The 19,466-nt window shown below is 36.4% G+C and overlaps 2 protein-coding genes across 3 annotated transcripts; one reads left to right on the top strand and one right to left on the bottom strand.

Annotated features, from left to right (window-relative positions):
- Positions 1–5,677: 5,677 nt before the first annotated feature.
- LOC140991211 (uncharacterized) lies at positions 5,678–7,327 on the top strand. The gene is made up of 4 exons (XM_073461157.1): positions 5,678–5,839; positions 5,978–6,513; positions 6,575–7,032; positions 7,077–7,327. The coding sequence occupies exons 1-4, from the start codon at positions 5,678–5,680 to the stop codon at positions 7,325–7,327; spliced, it is 1,407 nt and encodes a 468-aa protein (XP_073317258.1).
- Positions 7,328–14,647: 7,320 nt separating this feature from the next.
- On the bottom strand, positions 14,648–16,863 carry LOC140991062 (uncharacterized). 2 transcript variants are annotated; one of them, XM_073460970.1, is made up of 6 exons: positions 16,584–16,863; positions 16,293–16,469; positions 16,119–16,226; positions 15,982–16,035; positions 15,792–15,890; positions 14,648–14,915 (listed from the first exon to the last, which is right to left on the bottom strand). In XM_073460970.1, the coding sequence occupies exons 1-4, from the start codon at positions 16,763–16,765 to the stop codon at positions 15,984–15,986; spliced, it is 519 nt and encodes a 172-aa protein (XP_073317071.1). In that variant the 5' UTR covers positions 16,766–16,863; the 3' UTR covers positions 14,648–14,915; positions 15,792–15,890; positions 15,982–15,983. The 2 variants fall into 2 exon arrangements, with proteins under 2 accessions (XP_073317071.1, XP_073317072.1); XM_073460971.1 differs by lacking the exon at positions 15,982–16,035 and having other exon boundaries at positions 16,584–16,862.
- Positions 16,864–19,466: the final 2,603 nt, after the last annotated feature.

The raw sequence follows: 19,466 nt of genomic DNA, 5'->3' as shown, positions 1-19,466 counted from the left end.
TAAAAAAAGTGAACATTCAAAATTCGATAAAAGAAGTAAAACTGTACGTCTCTCAAGTTGTTGCAAAAATAGATTTGAAATTTAAAGTTTGACATAAGAAATAAATGTTTTCATAAAACTTAAAACATGGCGGTCCTCGGGTTTAGCCTCCCGCTCAGTCCAAGCCTACTCCTTGGTCCCCACCTCCAGCCTCCTCATAAACATCCTCGCCTGCATCGATCAAGTCTAGTGAGTCTAGAGACTCAACACGTATAAACTGGAAGTAACGAATAATACGTAATAAAACCACATGCAACTTCAAAATAGAGCTTACATACTTGAAACTTGAACTTGCATATCAAAAGCTTGAACATATGTACATACATACATAGACGTGCCATCAACATAAAACTTTTCTTAAACATACTTGCATACTTGAACATACTTGAACATACATAACTTCATCATTTTCGCGTAGAGGCAAGTTTCAAAGCAAGTAACCCATACGTAATAAATGCCTGATCAGACAAACCACAGTACTGGGCTGACAGGGACGTATCCACTGCCACATACATGAGATCCCCGTTCATCTTTAACGGGTGGATTGGTCCCCGTTCATTCTTTAACGTTTTCCAATCCTGATCTAAACTCGTTCATAATTTAACGGGGTCGGTTGGTCCCCGTTCATGATTTAACGCTTTCCAACCCCATACATAATTTTGTCACAAGACAATTAGCATACCTCAAAAACTTGAAAATATTTTCTTTGCACGTCGAACATACTTACTTGGCGTTGAGGGATTCGTTGGAGCTCGCTTTGGGGCCGCTGCTGCACAGACTAACATGATTTTAAGATACTTAACTTGCATAACTTAGACTTAGGTACTCAAGCTCACCACCAAAGTGACTAAGTAGCTTATGACATTCTAGATCACTCGGGAATTGACCTCATTTAATCGTACTAACCATGGCATCAAACCCCGAGACACACTCTAAGATGACGTGTGAACATTTCCCAACAATAAAAGACATGAACTCACTATTTGAACTTGAACATGAGTGGAAACCAAACATTCTCACAGATTGGGTGGCGCTCGGGCAGTAATATGTTACCGCTCGAGTGCCAGGTCTTCTGGAGACCTGCACTCGAACAGAAAGAGTGGCGCTCGGGCGGTAAGAAATTACCGCTCGGGCGCTGAGTCTACTGGACTCCGCGACTTGCATCTTAATACTCCTAACTCAATATTACGATTCTTTAACCAATCCATCGAGACTCATCTTAGGACACTATGACACTGACTCGACCCCATAAAAACGTCCCAAACGTTCCCAAAGAAACGACCCACCCAACGCAATACAATAAAACCCATAACCTCAAATTTTGACACCAAAATAGTTTTTACGACTACTCGTCCCCCCAAGTGCCTAACGACACGAAACAAAACATCAATAACCATCCCAACATCATTAACAATATACCTATACGTAGCAGCGATCACCCGTCGATCCCCAACGAAGCCTGCAATAATAAAACTTGAAGAATTCATCAATAACATATTTTTCGGAAAACGCAGTTTGAGCAGTCCCACAAAAAAGGTCATAACTCACTCAATTGTAACCCAAAATTTTCAAATTTTATAACAAATCGAAGGTATTAAAAATTTCTACGATTTTTGTATTGAAAGTTTTCTCAAAATCAGGACCGAAAAATCGTAGTATTTAAAAAGACAGCAAAATCGTGATTTGTGATCCTAAATTTCTTTCAAACTTGATCGAAACATTATTGCTCAAACTTCTACACAACATACACATGATTTTCATACAAAATACATCGCAACGCATACTATGACATGATCGATGCAGAAAAAAACAGAATATGCGTGCCTTATGATGATAAACTTTACCGAAACGGCGATACTGAAGCGGAGAAAGAAGCGAGGTCGATCCGGGACGACTTGGCTTGATTTTTCTTTGAAGGAAACCAGCGAAATTTGCTGGAATTTCAATGGGGAAGTGGGGCTGCTGCTAGGGTTCTTAGGAACCTAGGTTTTGCTCTCTCAAAAAAAAAATAAAATCTGAATGAATTATGTGTGTGTGTGTTGATCGGCTCTAGATGTGTGTAAAAGTGTGTAAAGCATGTAGTGTGTGTGTCGTGAGTTTGTAGTAATTGGGGAATAAATTTGCTTAATTAAAAATTAACAAGCTAATTTAAAAATACTAACTTTCCCTTAATTAATAAAACCTCTAAATTTAAAATAACTTGTACAAGTGCCAAAACTTTAAAAAATTTAACAAAATCATAAAATATTTAAGTAGATGATTTAGGTTCTAAAATACTGAAACTTAATAATTCAATTAATACGCCCCGATCCAAACTTAAAATTAAAATACTCCATTAAAATTGCCCAAAATCGTCACCGGGTCTTTTCCTCAATCCCGCCTCGAATAATCACCTGAAGCATGAAACTTGAAAAATATTTTAACGTGCATCATATAACATAAGTAATTTAAAATAATGCATTTAAATAAATCATGCATGGTAAAAAAAATCAATTAATCAAATGATTTAACAATTAAATAAATGAATGGGTTATACGTGTACAGAATTTGGGCACTATAGCCAAAGTCTTGCCCCGTTCTTCACAAATCGTCAACGTATATTCGTGTGTTTAAAACGCAAAGGTACGTCATATTCTCTTTTTACTCATCATCACCCAATATTGTGTAATTGTTTATGAATTTGCATGAAAACAAGTTACACAATCTTTTATTTTCGTAACCATGAATATACATGTTCTAAACTTGTGTTATTTGGTTCCAAAAATACGTTTCTATGTGTTAAGGGGCTGCCATGAATTAGGATATGCCAAAACATGATCAAATACGAATGAATTAGGGACAAAACATGATAAATTAAAAGTGAATTTATGCTGGAACCGAAGGAAAGATTCAGGAGGAATGAGCCGTGGGTGTTTGGCTTGTACAATATTCAAGAGGTTGGGTTCTTACGCATGGGATCTTGGGGCTCGACCAGGGCTGAGGGTTGGGTCCTAAGGGTCATGGCTAGGTCTTAAGAAGAGTCCTAGCATGGCTAGGACTCGTGGTTCAAGCTTGGGAGGAGTCCACTAAAGTTAGGACTCTCCCCAAGCACTTCTCGCGACATCTGCTGTGCATGGGGGCCTGCGGCTTGGTAGGGGCTGGGCTAGTGGTCCATCAGGGTCCTAAGGTGATGGTAAGGGGTCGATCTAGGGGCTGGTGTGGGTTGGCTGGCTGATGGCTAAAGAGAAGGAGGAAACCGTGAGGGGGCTAGGGAACGCGCAGGTTACGCTTCAGAATTCTGGTGGCTTTGCTTGTGGGTTCTATAGTCTTGTCTGGTCTGGGTTTGGGCTGGACGTGGTCCTGGGAAGGTTAGGGATAGGTGGGCTCGGTGGTGGCTTGGCTGGAAGAGACCTAGTTGGGTTAGGAGCCCTAGACATACAAGGAAGCACACTAACACACAGGCAGAAACATGGGTCGAGTTCCAGCAAGTTTTTGGTCGGGCTAGCGTCAGTTTTTCGAGCTGGGCTTCGTCAATAAGGCCCCTAGGTGGGTTGGCTAGGTTTTGGCTCAAGGTGGCTCAGGCGTGGCTTGAGTAAATTAGGAGATGGCTCGGTGTGTTCGGTTAAGGGTCAAAAACGAGATTTAAGAACTAAAAATTGAATCCATGAGTCGACGGGTGTGTCTTATGACTTGCAAGGGTAGAATAAATCATAAAAAGGTTATGTTAAAAATTTGGGATCAAAATATCGAGTTTTGGATTTATTTAGGATTTAATCGCCGCACGAAACTCTAATTAACGAATTAATTGGAAAGCCTAGACTTTAGCTTTATAAAATTATGAAAAATTATATTTAAGCTCAAATAATTATTAAAAGTCTAAGTTTTTAATTTGAGAATTTTATAATAAGGTTTGGTTTAATTCGGAAATAAAACGCAATAATACGTCTTATTTAAAGATTAATTTAAAAGTCCTCGATTTAAGCTAAATAAAAATATGATAAAATTCATGTAAGCTTAAATAATTATTTAGACATGTTGGAGTCAAAAAAATTAAGAAAAAGTCTAAAACGTAAAATTATACGTCCATGGGTAAAACGGTCTTTTTACACCTAAAAATGAGTAAACGTCATGGCAGTGCTCTGAAAGCTGTTTTGTATGCTATTATGATTATTTAAAATGTTTATGAATTTTTAAATGTTAAATTATGATTTTTAAATGTCCATGGATTTTTATGATTTAAAGTTGACATTTAAAAGACATGTTGCATGCTTGGTTTCAAAATTAAAAATACGATCGTATTTCCATTCGATGAGGATTGGTCAGGGCTCAGTTGACCGGTGAAGTGTTGCTGATGTCTCCCGCCACCCAGTAATGTGGTTACATGTAGATGGATCCATCGACTTTTTGAGAATTGAGGAAAGTTACAATTAACGATCTGAATTCAACAATAGAAAAGGAAAAAGAAAAATATTTATGATCATGATAAAATGATTTATGTTATGAAATGAGGAAAAATGAAAAGTTGAGGTTTACGCTATGCATGTCATGAAAATGTTTATGTTTAAAGTTGATGCAACATTATGAAAATGTTTTTATTTAAAGTTTATGCATCACAAAAATGTTTACGAAAATGTTCATGTTTAAAGTTTATGCATCTTCATTAAAACGATATTTTATGTAAAAGTATTTTTCACTGTTGCATGTGATTTTATATGTATTACTTGTTGCCAAGATTATGGTGTGTTGAGTCTTTAGACTCTCTAGGTGTTTTTGATGCAGGTGTTTATGATGTTAATGTTAAGGGAGGTCATGATGGTTGACTCAACTGGACTGAAGGTGCACACAACCCGAGGACCAACGCTTCTAGCTTTCCGCAATTATGATTATGATTTATGTTAAAGATTTTTATGACTTTTTATTTATGCTTTTGAGTGATTTTTGAGATATTATAGTATGGGCTATATTTCTCAAATATAAAGTTGGTTGTTTTAATTTTAAAATAGTTCTAAAATATTGTTATGCAAATGTGTATGATTCGGCCGATGCTATGTAAGGTTTAGAAAAAAATTCTATTACTTTTTTAGAAAACGAGTAAGCAGACGTTTCAGTTATGTTCATGTGATGCAGGAAAAGATAAGAAAGACTGATCATCCCTGAGTTGTCGAAGTGAGAGAAGGGCATATGCCAAACTTTGGAGTTAGTGGTTGGATGCCATTTTTAATGTGTTGAACTTTTGGGTTATTTTGGAAAACATTGAAAATCTTGTTTTGGTATTTGAATTAGAAATATGTGTAGATACTATATTAACTGGTATCTGATGCATATGAAAATATTTTGCATGTGTTTTATGTGTTGCTTTAAGCAGTTGTCATGTCCTGATTGCAGGGAGATGCTACCTAATTTTTTTAAAAAATTAAACTTTTTCTCCAAATTATATTTAAAAGATTCCGCTCTGATTATTCAGTTTAGTCACGAGTGTTACATTTAGTGGTATTATAACCGAAATTTTCTGACCAATGATTTTGCATATGACTTCCTATGCTGTCGACAAATTGGTATGTATGTACCTGCATTATTTGATATGATATGGTGTGTAGCCTCAAAAATTATGATATGTTATGTGTGGAAATGGTTTTAAACTAATATGTATTATAGAATCATGTCGCCTAAACGTAAAGCATCAGAAGGGGATGATAGTTCATCATCTAGCGTGGTTGATGAATTTAGCAAGTTACTGAAAGAACAGGCCAAGGTACACGGTGAGCAAATCCAGCAACTCTTACGGATGCAGAATGCAGGGCGAGGGGGAGAGAGAGAGCAAGTGAGGCCTTAGCCCAGTAGTGACGGCGCATACAAAAGATTTCGTAAGATAAAGCCACCAGAATTTGATGGTAGCCCTGATCCCATGGTCGCCTTGGAATGTTTCAAAGCTGTGGAGGCTATTTATGATTATCTGCAGTTTGACAATAAAGATCGAGTCAGCTATGCCATTTTTCTACTGACCAAGACGGCGAGGATTTGGTGGGATGCCACCAAGGTATCAGTTAATGTCTCGGCACTCAAGTGGAAAGAGTTTAAAGATTTATTCAACGGCAAATATTTTTCTCGAGATGTTCGATGTAAAAAATTGAAGGAATTTCTAGAACTGATGCAAGGAAATATGTCAATGCAAGAGTATATTCTCAAATTCAAAGAGGGGTGTCATTTTTCCCCATATCTGGCCAGTAATGACGTTGAAAAGGGCGAGCATATTCTGAGAGGTGTCCGGGCTGAAATTAAAAGAGACGTTCGAATGTCTAAAGCTGCTTCATATAAAGAGATTGTTGAAAAATCAAGGATGGCCGAGCAGGATGAGAAGGAAATTGAAAGAGAAAGACAATTGAAGCGCCAAGATTTTTCTACTAAGGGCCAAGGTTCTGGATGGAAAGGTAAGGGCCAGTTCAGAGGCAAAGAAAAAGTGGAGCATCAATCCAAAATGTGGCAAAATGAATACAGGTGAGTGTTTGGTTTGAAGTAATCGATGCTTTCGTTGTGGAGGTATTGGACATGTCATCAGAAATTGTCCAGTAAAGGGTGAGAAAGAGAAGGATAGGGTTCAAGGAAAAATCTTCACAATGACCAAAGAGGACGCAAATCCTGATTCTTCTGTTATATCATGTACTAACTTAATTTCATGCAAGGCCGCTATTACATTTATGGACACTGATTCTACACATTCCTTTATGTTTGAAATTTTCTTGCACTCCTTGAATGTTGTTCCATCTTACGAACCCCTCTATAGTATTTTGTTGCCATCGGGAGACAAAATATGGCCTTCTAGTATTCAGAAAGGTTGTACAGTACAAGTGAATGAGAAAATCTATTTTGCTGATCTTATTATTATTCCCATGGTGGCATTTGATGTTATTTTGGGAATGGACTGGCTATCGTCATATCGTGCCGTTATTGACTGCGTGGCTAAGACGATGCGATTTCCTACAGAAGATGATGATAGAGGGATTTTCAAGATTTCAGGTATTTCGCTTAACGCTCCTTTTATTTCTTGTCTCAAAGCTCAGGAAATGTTATCAAAGGGGTGTCAGGGTTTTTAGCTGCTGCAATGGATGTGAATACTGAGATGACAATGAAGTTGAATGAGATTGAGGTAGTTTGGGATTTTCCTGATGTATATGCAGATGATGTGCCTGGATTGCCACCTGACCGTGAAGTTGAGCTTGTGATTGATGTGGTTCCAAGTACTCCTCCGATTTCAAAAGCTCTTTACCAAATGGCCCCGACTGAAATGAAGGAGCTGACAAATCAGTTGTAGGATCTATTAGACAAAGGCTTTATTCGTCCGAGTTCTTCTCCGTGGGGAGCTCCGGTTTTATTTGTCAAAAAGAAAGATGGATCTTTGCGGTTATGCATTGATTATAGAGAGATCAACAAAGTCACGATCAAGAATAAATATCCATTACCGAGGATTGACGATCTCTTTGATCGGCTACAGGGAGCGACAATATTTTTAAAGATCGACATGCGTTCTGGTTATTATCAGCTGAAATTTAAGGAAGCTGACGTCCCTAAAACTGCATTCATAACCAGGTATGAACATTATGAGTTCTTAGTTATCTCATTCGGGTTGACGAACGCTCTGTCGATCTTCATGGATCTAATGAACCGGGTCTTCATGCCATATCTTGATAGCTTTGTTATCGTTTTCATTGACGATATCCTGATTTATTCCAAGACTCGGGAAATTCATGCCAAGCATCTCAGAACTGTATTGCAGTTATTGAGGGAAAAGCAGTTTTACGCAAAGTTGAAAAAGTGTTAATTCTGGTTAGAGCAAGTACCATTTCTGGGGCATATCGTTTCGAGAGACGGCATTGCAATGGATCCCATGAAGATTGAAGCGATTAAAGAATGGCCAATTCCTACGATAGTTTCCGAGATGCGTAGTTTTCTTGGTTTGGCAGGTTATTATCGCCGTTTTATTGTCAATTTCTCCAAAATATCCCTGCCATTAACCAATCTGACAAGGAAGGCGGTGAAGTTTGAGTGGACAAACGAGAGCCAACATGGATTTCAAGAGTTGAAAGACAGGTTGACATCAGCCCCTATCCTAGTACTTTCGTGCGGCACTGAAGATTTTAATGTATACACTGATGCGTCAAAGATGGGACTCGGAACTGTACTGATTCAGCGTGAGAAAGTAATCCCTTATGCCTCTCGTCAGTTGAAAGACTACGAGAAGAATTATCCTAGCCACGATCTTGAATTGGTGGATGTGGTCTTCGCATTGCAAATATGGAGGCATTATCTGTATTGCGAGAAATGTGAAGTTTTCACATATCACAAGAGTTTGAAATATCTATTCTCACAGACGGAACTAAATATGCGGCAGAGGACGTGGTTAGAACTTGTTAAGATTATGATGTGACCATTAGCTACCACCCAGGTAAAGCAAACGTCGTTGCAGATGCTTTGAGCCGCAAGTCAGTTTCTTCTTTGAGCTCGTTGATTCAGAAGTCGTTGTTATTGGATCTTCAGAGGAGCGAGATCGCTATAGTAGAGCATGGGACATCGCTAGACTTTCAGCTTTGATTATTCGACCTACGTTGACAGATAGGATACGACATGAGCAGCCTAATGACAATCAGTTGATGGAATTGCGATCCAAAGCCGATGAGAAAGGAAATACAGAGTTTGCGATGAACACTGATGATTTGTTAACGTTTAGAGGTCGGAAATTTGTTCCCAGTTTTAATGACATTCGTCGGGATGTTTTGACAGAGGCTCATACTGCGCCATACTCGATACATCCAGTAGCACCAAGATGTATCAAGATCTCTGACATCTATACTGGTGGCCAGGTATGAAAAGTGATATTGCAAAGTTTCTATCCGAATGTCTAACATGTCAGCAGGTAAAGATTGAACATCAAAGACCTGCTGGAACTTTGCAATCTCTCACAATACCTCAGTGGAAGTGGGAGCACATCACCATGGACTTTGTAACGGGAGTTCCAAGAACACCAAAGGGTTACAAATCCATCTGGGTGATTGTTGACAGGTTAACCAAGTTGGCTCATTTTCTTCCGGTCAAGACCACGTTTACAATGAACCAATATGTTGAAGTCTATGTAGCTGAGATTGTGAGACTTCATGGTATCCCTATGTCAATTGTATCTGATCGTGACCCGTGGTTTACTTCTGAATTCTGGAAGAGCTTGCACAGAGCCTTGGGCACCATATTGGCTTTTAGCACAGCATATCATCCTCAGAGTGAGGGCAGTCAAAGAGGGTGATTAAGATTCTTGAAGATATTCTACGAGCCTGCACAATTGATTTTCCTGGTAGCTGGGATTGTAAATTGCCACTTGTTGAATTTACGTATAACAATAGTTATCATGGGACGATTGGCATGCACAATACGAGTCATTGTACGACAGGAAATGTAGGTCACCGTTGAATTGGGATGAAGTCGGTTAAATAAAGATGTTAAGACTAGAATTTGTCAAACAGATAGCTGATGTGATTGCTTTAATTCAGGACAGAATGAAGACGGCCAAATCAAGACAGAAATGTTATGCCGATATCCGAAGAAGGCCTTTGGAGTTTGAAGTTGGAGGTCAGGTATTTGTCAAAATTGCTCCTCTCAAAGGCATTATGAGATTTGGCAGGAAATGAAAGTTGAGCCCAAAATTCATCGGCCCATTTGAAATTCTGGACAGTATTGGAGAAAGAGCATATCGTCTAGCCTTACCGCCGGACTTGGATAGAGTCCACAATGTATCTCATGTCTCAATGCTCAAGAAGTATATCTCGAACCCTTCCCATGTTCTTAGACATGAACCGTTGGATCTGATGCCGAACTTGGCTAATCAAGAAGTACCAATCCAGATTTTAGATCGCAAGGTTAAAGTGTCACGCCCCGTATCCGAAGCGTCGGTGACATCCGGCATTGTTTAACAAATACTTGAAAACAATTAAGCCCCGTATCAAAATTCCAAAAACCTGTCTTTTCATAATTTAAACATTGTCTTTACAATGACAATAGAAATAAAATTACATCAGAGTTGCAATTGCGGAAACTGAAATAAAGGAAAATAAATTCTAAAATTCCGGAAACTTGTCTGTCGATCACCATCCCCAGAACGCTTCCTGCTCCTCTTCATTCAGTTTTTCCTCATTTTTATCTGAAATTTGTAAGGGGTGAGTGTTTTGGGAAACACTCAGCAAGTGGGGGTCGATCGATTCCAAAGATACATATAGAACATAATTTTTTTTAAAAATTTTCTTTAACATACTTTCAAAACTTAATATTCTTAATTTGACAAGACGGAAACGAATCGAATGAAAGACGGAACTTGTCAAACAAAACAGAAACAATTCAGATCATTTCAGAACAAACATAACACTGTTACTCATCTCATTTCCATGGTCAAATTGTCCCCAATATGTTAGTCCTCTAAGGGGTGAGGCCAGAACTCGGTTTTATACCAGCCGGTGGGGGCCAGACAGAAATTGTTTTATACCCACCATTGGGGGCCAAACAGAAATGGTTTTATACCCACCATTGGGGGCCAGACAGAATCACAATTCTCGTCCCATATCAAATTGAATTGTAACAGTGTAAACAAAATTCAGAAGTAACAGACAGAACTTTTCAGATTTTCAGATTTTAGAGTTTTCATACGGACACAGCGGAATCAAAAGAATTCGAAGCATAGAAGAAACACATAAACGATCGTAATTTTAAACAAAACAGATAGCCATTTTAGAAAATAAGGACACACATATATGCATGTCACATTATTTATATCAAAGTTTAAAAATACAACAAAATATGTAACAAAAGCCCACTTACCGTAGTTTTTCGAAGGTAGGTTCGAAATTTGCAGACTTTGACACGAAATTTCCTTCCGAAAATTTGGTAGCACTTCGACGTAATCTCAACAAATATTGTCTTCAATTCGGCAGCACCTCGACGTAGAACTCTAGCACTTGACTGAACGAAACCTTCTTCCTTCTTCCTTGCTAGCCTTGGCCGAAATTTTGGAGAGTTTGGTGGAGGGGTGAGGGCCGAAATATTTAGGCTTTTTTGAAGTGCTTTTCTCTCAACCAAGATGCCATATTTATAGAAAGGTTTTGGCCTCCTCATCTCCTCATGGCCGAATTCTTGGCCACCAAGAATTGAGTTAAATGTGCTCATAATGATGATCAAAGGTAATCCAAGCACCAAATGTCTTTTCCGGCATCATTAATGCGTCCTGGTCTCCTAGCTCCTCCCTTAGCTCCTTCATGGATTATCTCAACGGTCATTTCTTGCATACTTACTTTGTCCTAACCTTTAGCTCATCCCTTAGCTTCTTCCTTGGTTCTCTCAAAGGTTGTTTCTTGCATAATAAATTTGTCCAATTCCTTGGCTCACCTTTTAGCTCCCTTTTTGGTCTTGTTAGGACACACTTGGTTGAGCTGCTTTGAGCTGAAAGATCGAGTCTTTGAGCTGGGGTTTTACTCCTCCAGTTACAATACTTCAATGGATGCGGTTATCTGCAGCTCGGCTTTATGTTGAGTTAATCTTCGAACTTTGAAGCCATTTCCTCGAGTTAAGTTAGCTGAAATCTAAGTTCATATTTAATTTCTATAGTTAGGATGAAAGTTCTTTGAGCTTAGATTAAGCTAATTTTAAGTTTGTATTTCTTACGTGATTTGCTTCAGATCGAATTTTCCGGGTTCTCACATAAAGTACTGAGGAATAAGGAGATCGGCATTATCAAGATTCTTTGGCGTAATCAGTTGGTTGAAAAAGCACTGTGGGTGCCAGAGGAGAAAATGAAACAGCGATATCCTGAGTTATTCACACAGTAATTGCAATTTCGGGGACGAAATTTCTTAAGGAGGAGAGAATTGTAACGCCTAGAAATTCGTATGCATATGATGTAAGGTAATGATAATGATTAAGTATGGTCATTATTCCTTTTATGGTTTATTATGATGATCGTTTGGGATATGTGATGTAATGATGATGATTTATGGCTTCAAGTTATGATATGAATGGTAATGAATGATATAGAATGAACAGAGAATGTATGGGTAGAATAGAAAGTTGATCTTGAGTCAAATATATAATTGAAGCGTAGGAACGGTATGAAAACTATGGCAGTAGTTGTGGTTTTTGGCATAATAATTAGTATTTTGATCCAAACGGTTTTAGGTCACTTTCATTAGAAAGATAAGATAAAAGGCTATAACTTTCATGTTTCGGGTTTTGTTCAAATAATTATGGAAGATGAGCCAAAAGTGGCTCGAAGTGTATCGTATGTTTCGTTGTTCCTGCACTAACACATATTGGGAGAATAAGTATAAATTTTTACTCAGACCTTCAAATAACATGAAATTAATTGGAGAAGCAAGCAAAGACATAGAGCTACAACTTTCATGTTTACCACATTTTCAAATTATAAGGGGAAAAGGCCTTTCTGGAGCAATCTGTGGGGAAGCTGTGCGTAGAGCGTGAACAGGGACAGAAAGTGCCGCGCTAGGGCGGTAATTTTTGACCTCCCCAGTGCTCCTGGATCTGAAATTTTGGGTTTTGGACAGTAAGGTCCACTCTAGAGCGGTAAAATTCGACCGCCCTAGCACCCTGTACAGTGGAAAAGCGTGTTTTGGGTGTTTTAAGGTATAAAATCGATCGGGACTTCATTTTCCCTCACTTTCCTTCTCTTACTTCTCTTTTCCATCGATTTTAAGCTAGGATTCTTCATTTTCTTCTTATTATCTCATTCATCAAGCAATTAATCTTCAATCCGAAGTTGGAACTTCACCTTTTTAGTGTAAGAAGTAAAGGTATGTGGTTTTCTTCTTGTTCTTGAGTTATTGATAGATGGTGAAGTTGGGGGGATGGTAGTTGTGATTGATGTATTGGATTAAATGGTCATTTAAAGTTATTATTTGGGTGCTGATGGTTAGTTATTATTGTTGTAGGATCACCGTCAAGGATTAGGAAACCAATTGCTCCAAGTGTTGTAAGTGGATTCATTTCTTAAATCCATCACATGATCCTATATGTATGTGTTTTGATGATTTTATGACGTTAACTCCTTTCAAATTCCATATATATATATATATATATGGTAGTGCAATTATATGCATTTTTTTGGAAAAGAGTTAAACTTTAAATGATGCCTCTAATGTGTTCGATAAAATGCCTGAATGAAGTTTTATATGATTGAATGATTGGATTGATAGTGATAGTAGCGGTGTTACCTCTGGCAATTCTATATCCGTAATGTAATTGGCCAATTAACGATGAAAACATGTGCTCTCTTATAAGATACATTTCATGCTGAGGTACATGTCCCTCCTATAAGATTCGTTTTTACGTAGAGGGTTAACAATGAATGAACTATCTTATAAGAACTATAAATTCTTCAGTTAATCAATTGAGTGAATATCATCCCTATGTATTGTTGTATTATGATTCTTCACGGATGATATTAATTGATGTTTCGTCGTTTATGATATGAGGATATTAATGTTTTCAACAAAATGAAATGGAGGCTACATTTTATATTTTACAACAAAATGATATATATGTATCTTGTTAGTATTGATTCCATTTGCTGAGTTTTATACTCATTCCAGTTATGTTCATGTGATGCAGGCAAAAGTAAGAAAGATTGATCATCCTTGAGTTGTCGAAGCAAGAGAAGGGCATATGCCAAACTTTGGAGTTAGTGGTTGGATGAAATTTTTGATGTCCTTAACTTTTGGGTTATTTTGGGAAACATTGAAAATCTTGTTTTGGTATTTGAATTAAAAATATGTGTAGATACTATATTAACTGGTATATGATGTATATGAAAATATTTTGCATGTGTTTTATCACTAATAGAAAAATCGCTTTTTACTTCGCGTATTCAATGAAGTAATAAGGTAGTTAATTGCCGAAGTATATGGACGTGAAGTAATAGATGTACCTTTTACTTCGCATAATAACCGAAGTTGTATGATTGAAAATACTGAAGTCTTTGGCCAGTTTTCGAAGGAAAACCGGTCCAGAATTGGACTGGTGCTGAAGTAAGAAATGTGTTTTACTTCATCGATTTTTGTAAATAATGAAGTAATATATTTTATATAACTTCGTCTTAATTATTATTTAGCGAAGTAGTTTATATTATTTTACTTCACAATTTACATTGAGTGACGAAGTAATTCATCTGAAAGACTTCGTAGTTATGTATTTTGGTGAAGTAATAGACACAAACAACTTCACTTTTTATCCTATTTGTCGAAGTAAATATAATCTATAACTTCAGAATTTATCCTATTTGTTGAAGTATTTTATATTATGTTACTTCACAATTTACATTTTAGTGACGAAGTAAGTGGTTCGAAAGACTTCAATAATTTGTATTTTGGTGAAGTAATTGCGCAAAACAACTTCGTTTTTACATAACAATGTTGAAGTAAATTAATTCTCACTTCGTCTGATTTCTTATTGACGAAGTATTTAATATTATGTTACTTCACAATTTGCAAATAACAACGAGATAATTTACCTGTTACACTTCATTATTTTTTATTTTGATGAAGTAACTATTAAAAAAAGACTTCGCAATATATGACTTAATACACTAATATAATTAAATTCATAAATTATCCATCTAAAAATGATGAATATCCACGAATCCACAATTACATATTCATCAATCTACAAATAACTCAAAAATGTATCCACAAAACCAAAAGTATATCCAAAAATCCACAATGAGAAACAAAATATTTATCCCACTATACACCATCCATTTAAGCACCTACTACATAGGAGTAAACAAATTCACTCCATTCACTTATGACCTCGTCATATTGAGATTGGGTGTAATATTGGTTCTTGATGCATCCTGCAAACTGAAATTTGAAAAAGAAAATACATTAGATTCTTCTATTTCAAATAAAAATCGACAGATATAAAATATATCAATACTGGTAGAGGCAGGTTTCATTTGAAAGTACGAACTTATTTCATTTGCATCTTGAAATAACACCAGATAAAAATTCATAACATGTCACCACTCTCCAAGCTGAGATAGCGCCAGTTGTTTCCATCTAGTCTACATCCATTATAGATTACCCCAATTGCATGAAGACAATTGCACTTACTAAACCAGAGATCCTAATCTCTGTTGAAGCCAACGCAAGAAAGAGATTGGAAAAGAATAATGCAGCTCACGAAAAAACATATTACAGAAATCAGAAGGAAAATTGTCAAAAGACAGAAGTACTGAAGCTCATTCAATCAACACCGATAAATGAACTACTCAAGCAACAAATGGAAAGCATAAAACAAATTCATTAGCTCTAATGCAAAGAAACAAAACAACAATAAACTAAGTGCAGTAGTTGTTGAGTAATTTATTTAGACTACTAAATGCATATGTCGAAAGCCAATCAACAAGAATCAAGCAAACAAAATAATGGTATAGAATAGAGTACATATCCCAGAAACTACAAATAAAAAAGAAATCATAAAATTGAAAATTATTAAATCATGACACGACGTTCTCCGAATAATCAAATAATAACAGAAGACATGAAGATGACAACTTGGATAACTAAAATATCACTAATATAAAATATATCACAATGACAACAATTCATCTCAAGCAATTATCTCAACAATAAAATATATCCCAATGACAACACATTATCTCAACAATAAAATATATCTTAATGGCAACAATTCATCTCAATCAATCAACAAATTTATCCCAAGAAGAAACTCACAATCTTCTCCAACTGTGGATCATCGCGATCGACTATCTCTTTCATGTACCTCATCACACAATATCCATATTCAACCAAACCACTTTGTTTCAGATTACCCTATAATGGAATTGAAAAGTAAATGCAACAATCACAATCTAATTAATAACCACTACCAATTCATGTATTCATAAATAAGTACGATACATACAGTCAATATTTTAAAACATGGCCCTTTAGAAATACCCTTCGAGGCATTGTACATCTCTACATTTTAAAAAGTAAGAAGTTTTTTTTTTGCATATTTATAAGTTAATGTATTCAAAATCAACATAAGCTACTACCTACTTTGTCACAATAGTTTTCCATGTATCATCTCGGTTCCTGTTAGACGTAGAATCCAATAAATATATCATATTCTTATCTTCGTTGACGATTGTCAAGATCCAATGGTACCTGAAAAAATGAAATTACAGCATTGACTATCATGAAGTATAAATCTATAAATAACTAAATTCTTACCCAGTGTTGTATGGGATGAGGCAGATGCTATCTCTACTCACTGCTTCCAACTGGTCAGCAATATGTTGTGATAAGTCACGGCCATCTGTGCCAATCAGGCATGTAGGTATATTACCGGGATCCACAAACGAAAAATAATCAGCCTTGTCTTTTTTCTTCAAATCTTGGTAGAGGTGACTGCATGATATAGATGCACAAATATATCGTTTAGAAAATTTTCAAAATATGAACAAGTACCACAAAAAATATTATATAAATGCACAAATATTGTAAGTTAGACATTATATATACCCCATGTAAACTAAAATTTGTCTGGCACCTATCTCCCTCATCTCCATAAAGCGTAAGATATCTTCTCTTAGCAACCGTATGCTTTTAGGACGTCCAAACATAGCGTCCTTAAACTCAATGTACATGGTATCCGATTCATTCAGCAATCTAACAACATGAGAGTAGATATACTTGCACGACATGGGTAATGTTTTCTCAATTTCTTTGAACTTGTCGCGCTGACCAGGAACATCCGCAAGCGCAAATGATTGAGGTTTCCCCTCCTCTACAATTTAAAATATTATTTATACAAATATTTTAAAATAAAACATTGTTCGAGCAACATATCTGACAGTTGCAAACACAAAGTCAAATGAAAACCTGAAGTACCATTGTCGTTGGAAAAATAACCAACTCTTTAGGCCAACCAACAATGACTCCAACAGCATCATTGATGATTGTTGGTCCAAACTTAATTGGGATCGGAAACTGTGCTTTTTCATCTAAGACAACATCAATAGATACCTTGAAGTTCTCTTCCCCAAGTGGAACATGGTGAATCATAACATTTGGACCTCCTTCTGATATTATTGTGCCATAAGCCACCACGTTTTCGTGTTCTTTTACAGCCAGGTGACATTTTTTCCCCTTTCAAGAACAAAAAGACATGATATATTTTTATATGGAGGTGAATTGAATTTAATTGACATCAAAATTCAGAGACATACAACCTTTGTATTTGAAGTGCCGCAATCATAAACTTCTTCCACGTCATCTGACAATTTTGAGTCTTTCACTCCTGAGAACGTGTTTGATGCTACAGTCTCAAAAGATCGATCATTGATTAATGGAATCACAACAGCAAGTTGAGACCTCAGCATCTCCAATTCAGCTTTCAAACTTTTAGTCTCCTCCGATTGTGCTTTTACATTTTCAATCACAGCTTTTGAGATTGTTTCTCTCTTCTTTCTTGGAGTTTTAAAGTATACTTGTGGTTTTACGAAACCTCCCACACCTCGAACCCTTCCATAGTGTTCTTGGCTTCCTAAGGCAGCGGTTAACACGTGATTCATTCCAGAAGATTTGAACTCTCCTTTGCCATTCTTTTTCAGCAATTCATCCTACAATTGGAGACATGGCAAATCAATTCACAAACTACATTGTTATTTATCTAGGCAATATGGCGATTGAATAAAACTAAAAATTTAAAATTTTTTCAGCTACTTCTGATGTCTCCGAACATGTTATGTTGCCAGATTTATCTTCTCGAGCTTTACGCCAAAGCACATATCTATCAACTTCCTCATCTTCAGCAACCAATTTTTTGTTCCGCTACAATTGCAAAACTCATGTTTAATAACATGAAGAACATGCTAAAAATTACAAATATATTGCTCTGTTTCTTACCAGTTCAGCCTCCAAGCCGATGTAACCCTTGCGAGACATTCTGTGGTGATATTTACAATGCATGGTCCGTTGTTTTTGTTTTTCATGAGTAACCTGCATCATTATGTTGGCTCAGTTAAGTATTGAATTTAATAAATTCGTGAGGAAACATATCAATTATTAAAGTACCTCCCATGATTGATCCAATCTCGTATCCACAAATGCTTTCCAATCCGCTAGTGGGAGTTGATACTGACTTGGTGGAGAAATCAACTTTTGAGGATTATCTTTGTTCGGCCAAACAAATCTACTAGTCAAAGTAAAATCTGATTTTTCTACTAGTGTATAGTTTGCTTTAGGCAAGTGGCATGTCCTAATTGCGGGGACATGCTGTCCAATTTTTTTTTATAAAATTACACATTTTCTCCAAATTATATTTAAAAGCTTCCTCAATGATTATTTAGTTTAGTCACGAGTGTTACATGATACCTGGAGCTATTCGGTAAGTTCTAATTTCGAGAACGAAATTTTATTTAAAGTTGGGAGTAATTGTAACGTCCAAAATACGATGACGTAATCCAACTGCATGCAAATCTAGGAAAAATGAGAAACGAATAATTAAATAGTTTTAATGGCATGAAATAATTATGATATGCATTATTTCATGTTTAAAAATAGTTTTAACTGTTAGAATGCATAAAACTGTATTTTTAAAGGTTACTCGAGACGCGATCAAGGAACGGAGACCGAGAGCTGAAAAAGAGAAAATATTTTTATTAAATAATTTTTTTAAATTATTTAAAATACGGTGCATGCTATATGGTATTTTTGAAAATGAGATGTTTTGAGGTGATGTTATACACTTAGTCGTATTTTTAAACGATATTGGATTTTCGACAAAAATATGACCTTTTTGAAAACTCGGCTAATATTTTCACGAACTTTACTAAATAAAATATTTTAAAAATTACTTAATGGGCCTATTATACATGTTAATGGGTCTAAACTTACAACACTTGTTTTATATAAAATTAAAAGCCTAAAAACCCTACCCATAACCCCTCAAACTCACGCCCACCCCTCTTAAAAATTACAAGGACTCTCCTCTCCCCCAAAACACACACACCACATGTAATTTTGGAAGGAAAAGCCACGGTTCTTGGAAGGGGTTTCAGCCTATGTTTCTACGTCGCCGTTCTTCGCATCGCCAACTCGTTTTTGTGCGTAATATACGCAAAAGCACGTCTTAATCTCTTTTTCCTCATCTACCACATCATAATATTAATTTGAAGCACGTTTGCATGAAAAAATATGTTCACCATGTATTTATTTAGTTTTTGACATGCCATGATCAAGAACTCGTGTTTGTGTGATTTCAAACTCATGTATATGTTTCACAAAGGGGCTGCCATACTAGGAAAATAAACAGGAACAAGTTTAAGAGGTTTTAAGGGCCTAGACAAGCATAGACAAGGGCTGCAAGGGTTGGGAGGAAGCTAACAAGAAAAAATTGAAGTT

Source organism: Primulina huaijiensis, chromosome 13 (genome assembly GCF_012295235.1).
Source record: "Primulina huaijiensis isolate GDHJ02 chromosome 13, ASM1229523v2, whole genome shotgun sequence".
Taxonomy (NCBI): domain Eukaryota; kingdom Viridiplantae; phylum Streptophyta; class Magnoliopsida; order Lamiales; family Gesneriaceae; genus Primulina; species Primulina huaijiensis.
This window is presented reverse-complemented; position numbering and strand designations above follow the sequence as displayed.